Source organism: Leptosomus discolor, chromosome 3 (assembly GCF_034619465.1).
Source record: "Leptosomus discolor isolate bLepDis1 chromosome 3, bLepDis1.hap2, whole genome shotgun sequence".
Taxonomy (NCBI): Eukaryota; Metazoa; Chordata; class Aves; order Leptosomiformes; family Leptosomidae; genus Leptosomus; species Leptosomus discolor.
The window spans coordinates 7,334,889-7,348,934 of NC_141393.1; the positions used below are offsets into that span (position 1 = coordinate 7,334,889).

At 45.0% G+C, this 14,046-nt stretch overlaps 1 protein-coding gene across 1 annotated transcript in view; it reads left to right on the forward strand.

The window, feature by feature from the left end:
* The window catches only part of PRKCH (protein kinase C eta), a 117,621-nt gene that overhangs the window by 23,397 nt on the left and 80,178 nt on the right, over nucleotides 1-14,046 (forward strand). Inside the window, exon 2 of the mRNA XM_086463520.1 lies at nucleotides 4,447-4,510. Within this exon, the coding sequence (XP_086319646.1) occupies nucleotides 4,447-4,510 (64 nt within the window). The remainder of the gene's footprint in view (nucleotides 1-4,446; nucleotides 4,511-14,046) is intronic.

The window sequence follows — 14,046 nt, forward strand, 5'->3', positions numbered from 1 at the left end:
TTCTCCTTTGCTTCTCCCAGTACAGCAAGACTTTTCCCACTGCGGTGCGTCTGCTGCTCTGATATTAAACCTTCCAGGCAGAAGTCTGCAATTCCCTAAAAGAAGTTATCCTGTGCCAAATAGATCTTGGCATTAGGAAACTTTTCTCTGTACTTATTACTCTTTGAATATTGTTGTCAAATACTTACAGATGGTTACATTCTGTATCACTTATCTCCTGTATTATGATACAGGAGTTCCCCCTTGGCATCATCTGTGCTGCCTTCAGGCTGTTGAGTTTCTTCAAGCCTCTCTTGCTTTCTTTCAGAAAGAAGGTCAGCATCAGCTGCATTATTAACCCAAACTGACTGCGTGGTCTGCTTTGGATGTTAATAATTCTGTCAAGAATGATACTGCGGCCCCTGCTTCTCTGTAGAAACATAGTTTTTTGCCTTTAAGCAGCTGAGGTCAATTCTGGGAAGAAAAGAAAGAAAAGAAGTGAAAAGTGAGACTTGTCTGCGTGGCACGTGTTACACCCACACGGCTGTTGTGAGGCTGCATCCCAAGGGTGTTTGCTGATGCTGGGAGGTACCGACATCGCCAGAACCTTGTCAGGGCCTGGGCCACCAGCCAGCTGTCACTAGATAGGGTTATCCCTTCCATGGCTGGAGGGCCAGTCCTTTGGCAGCTGCTTCCTTTTGAAGTGCTCAGATCTTCCTAAATAACTTAGCAAGAAGCCTTCTCAGTCTGTGAAGCTTTCTCAGTCTGTGCAAGTAGGTGCTAGCGATGGGAGTTCTTCAGTGACTGAAGGGATTGAAGGAGGGCTTATATTAGCAGTTTCTGCCTTTTGAGGGAGAAGTGGGGTGCCACACTCCTCATTTGTGGGCATCTGGTTTCAGATGGTTACGGGCATATTTCTGCATGCCCAAATGTGGCTGCAGTTCCTTGCTGGGTTGGTAAAGCTGTCCCGAAGCATGTGCTGTTTCTGTAGCTGCGCGGCAAAGCGTGAAGGCAGTAATGAAGGTGTAAAGCAGGGGCAGGAGCACAGGGAACTGAGCTGCAAGGATAGCTGAGGTTAGCCCCGGGGCTCGGGCTTAGCAAGCTGCTGGCTGCGCCTGCTGGCTCAGCATGTGAGCAGCCGCCTGGCTGCACGGGCATGGCGGGTTGTGGTCCGGCAAGCACAAGGCCCCTCCACCTTGTGGGGCTGTGGGACGGGGGTTTGTGCGATGGGGAGAGGAAGCATGTCCCATGGGGTGGGTGTTGCTGTCCCGGAGCTGCTCGACCTCAGGCAGGCTCATGGGAGGGCAGGTCTGCAGTCAGGCATTTTTCTTTCAGTTTTCTAGGTCAGAGATTATTTTCTGTTTCAGGCACGTTCCACATATCTGGGAGTTGATCTCAGGTATTATGTTGGCTGCTACTTCGCTGGTCAAATTTCATCTTTAAAGGAGATCACAGCAGGTCCATAAGCCAGACTTTTACCAGTGGTCTATTAATTTTAATTATTTAATATAATTATATCTTATCTTGCTATTGCTATCAGTTTAAGACCAGAGAAAGTATTAAGACTGTCTGGTTTAACCTCTTGTATAGGACAAGATTTCACTATCGGTCCTGCATCCAGCACGGTGCTGGTGTGCCAACATTTCAGCAACTCCTGGCAAGCTGGGGCTTCAGTCCTCATTTTGGAGCTTTTCAGCCATAATTTTTCATTAGATCCTGCTTACATGTGCTGTGAGATGATCTTGAGTGTAGATAGATCCTCTTTATTGAGTGCCCTTGAACTGTGGTATAATGTGAGCATGGCTGCTTAGTTGGTGTAGGGGATTTAACTGGTCTTTAATCTTGGAGTCTGGAGGGGAGAGAGATTGTTTTCTAACTCTCATAAATCTCCTGGTATTGCTTTCAGAAATATTTTTTTTTTCTGTTTTGTGGGACTATGCTACCCTGGGCAGAGGAATCCCCTTTGCAGTGATGGAGAGCAAGGTGTGTCACAGAGTTTGGAGCGATTTTCTTTTGTGCCCTGTGTCGAAGGTGGATGATACTTTTGTTGCACCTCCTGGTTGGTCTCAGCCCAGCTGCTTCTGTCTTTACAAGTCTTTGCTTTTAAGAATAAGCAAGGAGTGCAGGATTTGCTCCGTATCCCACCGAAGACCATGTATGAGAAGAGAGGAAGAATCCTCTTTGTGAATATGAAAGCAGGAATCTTAATGTATCGCTGTATATGGAGACTGGCAGAAAAATGATAAGCACTGAAGGATGATTTTGGAAACCTAAGTAAGTAAGGATTCTTGGTATGCCATAAATCAATTTGGGTGACTGTATCTGTATATATATTACAGATATTATATATTTTTGAAAGAACCATTTTTTTACGAAGCTGAATATCTCTCCAGTAAACTGAAATTTGGGCAAAAATGATGCATCATGTTGCTGGAGTTGAAGTTTATTTGGGGGAATGTCTTCCATATTAATGGAGACAGGGGGCTATTCAAACACAGCTTCCTAAAGCCAATGTAGTAAGCAGCCCAAGCAAACACGAAAATTAATATTAAGTCAAAGCTAAATATTTAATTTAAATTTTCCTTGTGAGATTAATTTGGTGGCTTTTATTTTATTTTATTTATTTTTTAAATTATTTTATTTTATTTTTAACTGGAAAATACGGTGTCTGTAAAATCAATGTTTCGATAGGATTTTCCCAAGCAGTTCTAGCTTCCCTATTTTGTATCCCATTGATAGAGGTGTGTCACTTCTGGACTGTAGCTGGAGTCCTGAATAGGATATTCTCTTATCCTTTCTCTGAAAATATTTGCTCTGCTCATGGTAACAAATTCCTAACAGTTTCAAAACCCATTTCTCTACTTCTGTAACAAATTGTAAGCTAGGGAAACGTGCAGTGATGGGGTGTGCTGTCCCTGCTTCCCGCTCCCTTAGCCCAGAAGATTGTTTTCTCTCGGCTCGTGTTAGTGAAGCTGCAGTTGTCATCCCTAGGAGTGGAGGTGACACTTAGCAGTGCAGAGTCAGCTTGGACACCTTCTTCCCCCGCTTACTGCTGTGCAGATACTTTCTGTCCATTTGTAGCATGGCTGTTTGGCTCCTCCCTTGGGTAACGTGGAGTTCAGCTTTCTCTTTTACCTGTGTCTTAATGTTATTCCCTTAAGAGGACTGGTTGGTGCATGGCAGGGTTTTCCAAACCATGGGCAACTGTTGTCTGTATTGGTGGTGGTCCATACAGCGTTGCTCTGGGAGCTTAGGCTTATGTTTAGAGGTTTATTTGAATCATGTGTTAACACTGGAGAGGAATCAGTGTTGGCAGGATACATGGTGTGTTACCCAAGAAAAGAGAGGGAGCCTGGGCTCATCATCCTTTCTTGCAGGACTGGGAAATCTTTTTCTGCTCCGCTGTGTGCACACCAGGTTGTATCAAATTCTGGGCACCTCTGTGATGAAACTCGGTGCTGCTGACGTAGAAGACTTGCTTCTATTTCTGCCAGAGCAAGGAAAGGTGGCTGTACAAGAGCACAGAGGGTTTGAACAATCATATTTAATCATTCTTCCAGAGAGCTCTATTTTCAGAATTTGTCTTCTGCACAGATTATAGATACCCACGAGGTGTGAAGCTCCTCTTTGCTAATTTCAACCTTGCAATTTGGGGGTGTATGGGGGGGGGTGGGGGGGGTGCCTTGTTTGTGTTGGTTTTGTTTTTTTTTTAAGTGAGATTTCTGTATGACAGCTTGACTCAAACTTCAGGGATGCTTAGCTATGATTTTTGCTAAAAAATAGCTAGTGAACAAAAAAAAACAAAAGCAAGACCTTAACTAAAAGTGCACCTAAAGATGAAAAATCTACTTACCAAAAAATAAATATCTTCTTTCAAGGACAGGTTGACCGACACTGGGATTGAATTTCTGATCCCTAAAATTATGTTCTATATCTCTAATTTACATTACACGACAACAAGTCCTTAGGTAACAGCACTAACAGCTTCCTATTTTCTATGGTTTAAGGCCAAAAAGTGATTTATGTAAGAAATTTGAGTTTATCCCAGCACTGATGGTATTTTGAGAGACTGGCACAATTGCAATGGGATAAGAAATAATAGGGAGAAAATACACATATAATTCACCAAACAGATGCACATGGATCTTTTCAGAGTTGTGTGTGTTTTAATGTTACTCCTCTTTATCCCCCCCCCCCACCCCCCCTTGAGTCTTTATTTCCTCTAGCAAGGTTGAGATTGTTCAACATTCAGGGCCCTGTAAAAAATAAGGAACCTGATTCCTTCTTTTTCCTAGAAGTGCTGAACAATTTGAGCCATGATTGCTTGATTTTTTTTTTTTTTTGTAAAATTAAGGGTGTGCATGAGAATAGATACAGATCTTCAAATATTATCAAATGTCAGCAGGATTTGCCATGCAAAATCCTGCCTTGAAAAACAATCTTCTAACATTTCCTTTACTTTTTCAGGTGGATTTGGAGCCAGAAGGCAAAGTGTTTGTTGTCATAACTCTTACGGGCAGCTTCACAGAAGGTAAGGGAATTATTTTGGCTTGTTTCCATTAAGAGCTGTACTCTGGTGTATATTCTTGCCATCGGTTACCAAGCAGTGTATAAGCGAATGCCATTCTTCCCACGGGCCACGTGCTGTTGTGCACTGGAGATTTCTTAAGTGATAGGGGAAATCTGGAAGGGGCTGTTCGTAACAGCTCGCGCTGTGTGTGCCCTCTGCTCTGCTGTTGCTCTGATCTCGGACCCAGGCAGCCAGTTCATGCTTGATCTGGTTTATTTACCTGAAGTGGTCCTTCAAAAGGATTGTTTTTATCACCCGTACTTTTCACGTGGGTGCCTCTCGAACGGCAAGCTACGGAACATGTACAGCGTATTTAAAATTGAACATGTTTAAAACATCTGGATGATTTTTATTCCATAATGATTCCCATCTACTTCACGTTCATTTCTGTTGCCCAATTTTACTTTGCACAGGAAACTTAGAAGTTTTTAGTGTGACAACTGCCCTGAAAAAGTATCCAGGCAGATTTTTTTTTTTTCTGTAGCTATCTTTTATAGTGTGATGTTTTTAATTTCCCTGTTGTTTATTGTGTTGCCAGCTATGAGAATAGATGTGAGCTGAGCTGGAGGAACCCAAGAAATCTGGGATGGGGCACAGAAAAAGGTTATTTTCTTCAGGCCTACACCATGATTCTTATTTGTTTTAGCTGTGGCCTCAAACTGCATTTGTTGGAGGGTGTTTTCTGTACAGAAGCCAAGCGTTGAGGCAGGATCTGCTCTGCTATCTGTTAACTGCAGCCTGTGGGGACTGGATTTTTAATGCTTTCTCTTGTTCTGCCCTAGAAACTGATTGCTTGGCACAAAGGCTGTGCTGAGGGCTGCAGCACGGGCAGCTCACCCTGCTATGCTCCATCTTGGACACGAGGAGGGTGCAAGCTGGAGGGGTGCTTGCTTCGAGGGTTGCGGAGGAGCTCTGCTCTCCTGCCTAGTGGTTCCCCTAGGTCCCGCCTTGTGCTAGGTGCCCAGGCCTTCTCAATGCCCCTGCCTTTGTTTTTCAAATTCAGGTTTGAATACAAGCTTGTGCTTTACTTGGACGCTTTTGGGGAGCTGTCTCACCCTTGCTGAGCCAGCAGCCTGATGTGTGCTGGGACCTGAGCTGCTGCATCAGAGGAACTGGTGAACCTTTTCATTTTCTTTGGGTGGTTTACACCCCAAGGAGTGCTCTGCTCCTGGCAGGAAGCCTGTGGACTTTCAAAGCCTTTGGGCTGACTGCAGAAGTGATCAGCTGAGCCATACCTTGAGGGCCCAGCAAGGATTTGCAGCGAGACTGTGTCCTCCTCCTCCTCTGCACCCTGAGCCCCGTGGCCTGGAAGCAGTGGCAGGGTTTGCAGACATCCTTCCCTGAGTGCAGCTGGGGCTGCTCTTACTCCTAGGGACTGCGAGCAGGGCGTAATCCCACTTGCAGAAGGGATGTTAGGAGGGAGATGTGACAGAAAGCCTGACTTTGGCTCCTAAGGAAATGTGCAGTCTTGGAGTGATGGAGATGAGGAGTATCACACTCTGGCACTGCAGCAGGGCAGAGAGGACCAGAATTCCCTTTTCTAGTGAAGTTGACTTAGCATGTAAAGCTGGGCAGGCCACATAGCATCACTACAACTTTCATTTCTTTATCTGTCAAGTAGGAATGCATGTTATTCTCTGCTCAAGTGTCAACTTTGGGGTCTGGGAACTGCTCTTGCATTTATCCATGCGTAAAATGTTAACAGATCATTTACCCTTTCTCCTCTAGGGAGATACTTCCTACAACTATGCTTTGACAGGGAGACATGAAGAATACTTTTTAAGGCAAATTTGGGAAAAACTTTACTTGTAACCAGAGAACGGGGGGAGTGCAAAGGCGTGCTAGGGAGGCCTGGAGGACTTTTTTGCAGGTCCAGAGGCCGTGGCTCTTAGGGGTGGAAAGGACATTAGAAATTGACTTTAATTGCCTATGACAGAGCCAATGATGGAAAGAGGGAAGAAACTAGAGGGCTTTTACTGACCATGGTCATGCTTGGCCATTTAAAGGAAGGTTGAGCAGGGATGGTGGGCTTGTTCATAAATCCAGCGTGTCCTTGAAACTTGTGCTTGTGGCTAAGCTGTTAAGGCATGTTGCTAACAAGGTCTTAAAGATGAGAGATGGAGAACTCAAATGTTTGTACTGCTACTGCTTTTTGAGGAAAATGGGAAATGTTGGAAATATTTACTTCTCTTTTCTCTATCATTGTTGAGGATGTGTGGACTTACAGAACAGGAAGATCCAAAAACAACTCTTGGGGTTTTTCTTGACTGGTTAGTCCCATATGGGGTCACATTTAGAGTTTCCAAGAATAGACATAATCCAGGTCAAGCTTGATGGGCAGGGCAGATACTGACTTCTCCCAGTCGTTGGATAGTGGAGACATCTATCAGGGTGTGATTTCTTCTGAAAAATGATGAATTCTCTTTCATAACATCATGTTTTATTCTACTTTTGTCTTTGCTGGAAATGTGGAGGGTCAGAATTGTATTTGAAGTTCAAGGTTTTTTGGAAAGAAGTCTGAGAATAACTCAACAACTTGAAAGCAAAAAAAGTGGCTCCCTACTTGTTTGCCCTAATCTGGAGGGCAGCTGCTACCACATCCTCCGTGCTAGTTATGGCTAACATGGCAGAGACCACTTGAAGGCTGTATGTGTCTGTGGGTACACAGAGAACCCACCGATTAGTTCACATTAGACCCTATCAGGGTAGCACGTAGACCCACGTGGGGTTTCAAGCAATATGATATTTAGGACTTCTGATAATTTTCTTGTGAATCCTGAGTGATTAAGTGTGTAACACTGGTGCATCTCCTGCTCTGTAAAGTATCAAGCAATGGTGATGTGGTGCTGCAAAAAAAAAGCCAGACTCCAGCAGGTAAAAAGAGCAACATGGCAGTGTCTGTAGACCGACTGTTCAAGCCACCCACGTGCGTTTTTTAGCAGCTCTTGCCTTGCTGCTTTCAGTAGATCATGGGGACAGAAGGATAACATAATTGAATCAGTCTGAACCGTGGGGAGCATCTTCCTTTGAAAAGCTTCTGAGAGCTCCACTGAGTAAAGGTGGAAGGGCAGTGCCTACTGCTGGTCCTCACACTGCCAGCACGTCATTCATCTCAGAGAGGTTTTATGCCAAGCTAGTTGTTTTGTTTTATGGAAATGGCCAAATTCGCAGTGTCTCGATCAGCGTCGTCTAACTCCAGTAAAGTAAAAGTCCAGAAAGTGGCTGAAGAGAGGTAGGAGAAAGGGGGGGATAAAAAAAAAAAAAAGGCAAAAAAAAACCCAGCCAAAAAAGGCTGGGATGTTAGGTCCACCCGAGGCTATTATGGTGTTATCCTGAAAGCTTATGCAAAATAGACAGTCCTGGTGGTGCTGGCAGCTTGTGCTTTCTTTAGCTTTGGGAGTGGTTGCCTTTTTTGTTTGATTAAAAGTTGTTTTGGCCAGAAGTTTAATTTGGTTCTGCTTACCTACAGTGGGGGTGGGGGGAGAAGAGTGGCACTCCTGCGAGGGGCGCAGTGTGTCCGACAGAAGCATTTGTGTACCATCAGGATGAGGACAGTATAGAAAACGTACAGGGAAAAGGTTATTTCTTTGTAGGTTCCAATATAGCTTTTCTGTCCATCAGTGTTAACCTGCTGTTTTGAGGCAGGGAAGTAGGCCTGTTTCACGTGTTAAAAATCCATGTAGTTTTTCAGGAGAAGAAAGGAATGGAGCAATAGGAAGCGAGGGAGGTCTAATGAAATTATCCCTGCCTATCTTTATTTTCTCTGCTGGATTTATTTGTTGCTGTGCTAAGCTATATCTGATTATATTAACTCCCCTCATTCAGCTGATATTTCCTGTGTAAAGCGACCACTGCAAAATTAAAATTGAAATCTCCTTACCTTGGGAGGAGATTACCTCTCCAAGCGTGACTCTGTCTCTGCTGGCAGTGCTGGGTCACAGTGGCACCAGCACCCAGCTGGGATGGAGGGAGGCACCCTCTCCTCCAGCCATCTGCCTCACTGACTCGGGAGCTGTTTCACCCTGGGCTGTTTTATAGAGAAGGTGAAGACTGACTTCAGACAGCCAAACTTGCTTAGGAATTGATTTTTTTTTTCCCCTTACTGCTTCCCTCCCTTGAAGAATTTTATTTAATCTTTCCTGCAGTTTCTTTATTTAACCTCCCTGATAATGGGATTTTTTTTTTTCACAACAATTTCTTTTTAAATTTCTTTATTCTTTTCACTTTGGATATTAATATAGGGGGTTTTTGTCAATGATGTCTTTAGCATTTCTTACGTCTCTCTTTCTCTTTGTGCCTCCTTGCCCCTTTCTCCCTTTAAAATAATGGAAGTGGCTTCTCAGAGAGGGCTGTCTTTTCTGTGATGTGCCTTATCCATGAGTGTGAGGTGCGTTGTGAGCTGAGGAGCTGGGGATGGGAGCAGAGCGCAGCGTGCTGTGTGTGGGACCAAGCAAAGCTGTGGTTGTCAGGAGGGAGTTCAGCTCTGCCCAGTCCTGGGGACCACAGGAGCTGTGGTTTAGCTGAGGTGTTAGTGTCCTGCCTCCCTCCCTGTGATGACCCATGTGTGTGCCAGGATCTCGGAGATAACCCATAAGATCTCAACTCTGTTTTAAGCCTCCCTCAAAGGAAAATTCCTGCTTTATTACTGTCTAAAACAGGTAGTGCTACGTAGGGTATAAAGTTCTCGAATGTTGTTCCTCTTCTCCTAGCCTTGGCCGTAACAATTTCCAGGTAGACAGCTTCCAAGTAGGGTCTTCTTCCTCATCACTCCTGGAAAACATCTGGGAGCACTGTTGACTGGGGGCCGTTGCGGTTCTGCAGTGCAGTATGCCCAAGTACTGCTTCCCTGTGCTCTCCCAGGGCTTCATCTAGGTCCCCCTGGCTCTGGTTGAAGGTGACCTGGTGCCTCCGAGGTGCCTCTGTCTTTGGGGCTTGTATTGTTCATAGCAAGTGACTCTGATGCTATTGGGGTGCTCCATCGGGTGTTGCACAGTTGGTACGAATGCAGACCTGCGCTCCACTGCTTGTCTCTCTTTGCTACTGGATACTGGTTTCAGCTGTGAAAGGGCAAGCCATGAATTACTTTCTTCTTTGGCAGCGGGTGATTGCTTTGAAATAAAAAGCCTTGCAATGCGTGTGGGTGAACTACTCCCTTTGGTGCTCCTGGGCACCTGTGAGAAGTCAGTAGAGATATTCAAGAGCAGGTGATTGTGCATGGGTCAGGGTGTTTCACTGCAGTGAGGTCAGACTGATGACTGAGAGGGCCCAGGGATGTGCCTGAAGGATGGCATTAACCTCCCTCCCTTGCAATACTGGAGCCCCAGAGCAGGACGAGCTTTGCCTGCAAGGTGCGTTGCTGTGCCCTCGGTTTGCCAACTCTCTTGCTATTTGCTCTCTTTAATTTTGAGCAAAGCTAATGAAATTAATACAAATTAATTGACTGAATTAATGAATGAAGTAAGCACTGTAGAAAATAAAGTGCTTCTATTTTAGTGCTTCGAACTCCTGCAATTTGCCTTTTTTATTTTTAAATTTTTTTTACATTGTCACTCAAAGTGATAATTCTGACTTGAAGTTCAATTTTAATTTCATCATTGTGAGGTAAGTAATGGTTGTTTCTTTTCTTTCAGTGTCAGAAAAGACAAAGACAAATTTGAGTTCTGGGCAAGAAATAGAACAACGATAATAGTGAAAAGCCAAGTGACTTGATAGAGCAGATATAGCACCCATTCCTAAATATTTAATGTCAGTAGGCTTTGCAACAGCAAGGAAGCCTGAACCTGCCTCTAGATCAGGAAATGCTTCTTTATTTTGCAACTGTCACATCATGTGTTTGGGATGGTTTGTTCTCAAGCATGAAGGCGAAGACTCTTAGTCTTTTGCTGTTGTTTTTCTTAGAATATGTATTTTTCTGATGTGAAGTGTTTTTTGTCTTAAGAAATAGCATTTCCTCAGACAGGCACCAGTAAAATCTGCAGCCTTAAAGTCTTAAATGATATATAGGCTTTGTGCTCAGAAGATCCTTTTTCTGTACTGTAATGTACCTCCTCAGCCCCACAAAACTACTATTTGCAGATACATTATTAGTCTCTTGCACAAGAGGGAGAAAAAAGATGTTTATTGCTCATCACTGCAATAATGACTGTTTTCAGCCTGTTTTTTATAGTTAAGGGAATAATTATTGGAAACTAGGAACCAGGAATGAAAAATGCCCTGTTCTCATCCCCTGGCTAGTTGGGCCACTCTTCTGTTTCGGGTTACTAGCCAAAGCAGGAGAATTTTAAGGCGTGTAGTAGACACCGTCCAAAAAGCCTCCTGATCTGAATAGGCAATATCAGTGCAGAATAGGATAAAGAAAGTTTTGCTGTCTTTCGTTCGCAGTCTGAGGACATGGAAGTCTTTAATGTCTAGCCCAAAGTCTTGTGTGGCAGAGAGCAGCAGGAGACCTATTTTTCTATACCTCTGTATTTTTTTCCAATGGCTACTCTTTTCCCAGTGCTTTACACTTGTCACATACGTGCATGCTGCAGTCAGGGATTTCCACATGCACTCCATGTTGATTCAAATTCGCATTTCCAGATGGAAATAGGTCAGAACAATGTAGAGTCCCATGAGGGAGCAAATATACCCTAAATCCACCCTGGAGGAGACTGAGTCCTTGCAGAGATCAGGAATGTCATCCACAGATGCTGTGCTTCTCTGTGTGGGAGGCAGGTGAACTTTGCTGCATCCCCAGCCTTGCTGGAAGATGTCAGTCAGGTTAAAAAGGCAATTCCAGAGGCTGAACTTAAAGTCCTGAGCAGGTGTTGCTCTCCTGGATGTCAGAGTCTGCAACCCTGCAGTCCAACGGAGATGCGTCAGCCAAGCCAGCAGGAACAAGAGCAGCTCTGTCCTTGTTAAGAAGCCTCTGTGAGTTAAGCAGAAGGATGTTAAAGCTTCTCAGCGGCACTGAAGATCTCAGGAGAGAATTTCAAAGTCAGAGAGACCATGATGAACCTCTTGGAGATCCTTTTCACAGGGAGGAGCCTTGGGGCGTTCCGAGAGATGTGCTTTGGGCTATGAGTTGCTGTTAGGAGAAGGGGCTGTACTGCATCTTCTTGAGCAGTGCCTTTCACTTGTCCCATTCAAGCTGACAGTGGCATGAGAAGGGGTCACTGTAATGAGAGACAGCCTGGCCTTGCAAGATAGACCAAGTGGGTGAACTTAAGGAAAATGAATAATTATCACTGTTTATGCTGGGAGGATAGTGTAAGCAACTTTTTTTAAAGTGAAGCCTTCAAAATTTGCATATTACATTTCATATTTACATATTGCAGAGAGAACCAAGTGTTTTTGCACCCAGGCACTTTTATATCTCACATATGCCTCTCCTCCTTTAAAAAAAAACAGAAAAGCCAAGTTTGGTAAATTCTGAATTTTCACAGGAAAAAAGGATTCCAATAAGGGTAAAACAAACCAACCAACCTGTTTATTCGTGATTGCTGGAAGATCTAGGCCTTGGGAAATGAAGTGGTTTGCTTGGTATTATGGAGGGACTCTAATGCAGAGCCAGGAGGTGAAGAGCACCCCAGCCTGTTGCATATCGACAAGACCAGTTTTATTTCTTCGAAAATGATCCATTTGAACTCCACAGCTATTGCAGTATGTCTAATGCTGAGAGGTTTTCTGCAGTAATTCATGATTTGCCAATATCTGCCAACTGCTTAGATATCCAGAAGCTGTAAAAATGCAACAAACAGCAATATCAGGGTTAACTTTACTTCCTCAGTGGGCTGTGTTTTGTCTGGGCTCTGAAACCTAGATATAAATATGCAAGCTTGCAATCTGCTCTGGATTTTCAGTGTTCCTGGCTTAATGAGGAACAGAGATTTTTGCTTTATTTTAATGTGATTCCTGGAAGAAGTGATGGTGATTCCTAGAGGAGCTTCAATCTATCTGCTTGGCCTCGGAGGACAGAGCTGGGCTGGAGCGGGTGTTTGTGCTGCAGCGAAGCAGGATGGCAAATGTGGCCTGGAAGGAGCAGAGCACGAAGCCATTGGAGGTGGGGACTGTGATCCTGTGGTGGGGATGATGACAGCAGCCCTGTCCCCGGCTGCTGTGCCCTGCACTGGCTGTTTCACGGCCATCTCCCTCTGCACCTGTTGTGGTCAAGGGCACCTGGAAGATGCCCTGGACTGGGATAAAGTGGGAGGGAGGGGGCCATGCCCAAGCTCACCTCATGGCTGTGCCTGAATTTCACTAGACCACAATTTGTGAGATACCTGACTGATGAAATAAGTGAATGGCTGCCCAAATGCCCCAGTAGTTTTATCAACAAAACTACGCCGTTGTTGGTTTGGGTTTTTTTTTAACCTCACCTCCACTGACTACCAAATGAGACTGTGTCCCATTTAATATCCAGGTCCGTCACGCTGGCTGCTGGAGGAAGCTCCTCATGTAGGTGATGCCCCCACAGGCAAGGGTTTTCCTTGTGTCTGTGTGTCTGGCAGCCCAGTCTGTCAGGCGTCCAGAAGTCCCTGTCACCTGGCTGCTGTATGGGGCGTTGCTGGACTTGGTGCGTGAGCAGATCTGCTGGGCCTGTCGGCATGCGAGGATGCGCGAGGTAACAAGATGCTGTGGTGCTACAGTGCTTAATTACCTCAGTTTACCTGGAAGGTATTCATGCATGGTTAGTGCTTGCGAGGGGCAAAGTTCCCACACAGGGAGGACCAGCAGCATCGGTCTGCTGCGTGTTGTGGATATTGTGGCAGTCGATTCCCACACCTCACTGGAGCGGGGCAAGATCTCGTTGGTAGCCAAGCAGAATGGGGTCTTCAGCCTTAGGCGAGCTGGCACAGCGCTGTAAGAAGCAGATCTTGTCTTCTAGTGGTGCTTTCAGAGGCAAATCCTCACGCTCGCAATTTATACACCCTTGTTTTGGGTTGTTCCTGAGTGTGCCCAGCATAAAATAGTAAGCTTCTCACTCTTCAGTGCTGCTGAAACAGTTTCGGTGGGTTTTTAAAATTTTATTTTCTGGAGTAGTTCAGCTGAAATGATTTAATTGTTTTCCAGAATGAGATGCTGAATCAAAATACAGTTTTGAGCAAAGAGATCCTGATGTTGTTTTGCCAGGGCAACCTCAAGCTTGGCAGAAGAGAGGGCAGGAGGGGTGAGAGCATCTGCCAACTCCATCTGCATTCTGCTGTCTTTGGGAAAATCTACCCGTTTGTGATCTTCTGGGAGAAACTGCATGAGATCAGTGTGGCTTTGAGGGGTGTGGGCACCACCTGCACTGAGCAGGTTCCCACCTCAGCTGACACTGCTGGCTGCTGCAGAAACTGGAATGAGGCTGTTTCATAATTGAGGTCAAATCTCTCTGTCTGAAAAGGATGCTCTTGGGTTTCCCTTGGGCTGGCGTTGAGCCAGGCCAGTTCTGTACCAGCTGGCTGGACTGGGAAGCTGAGCAAATCTGGAGCAGGGGTGTAGGTTGGTTTTGGGCCAGATATGTCCTCCAGTTT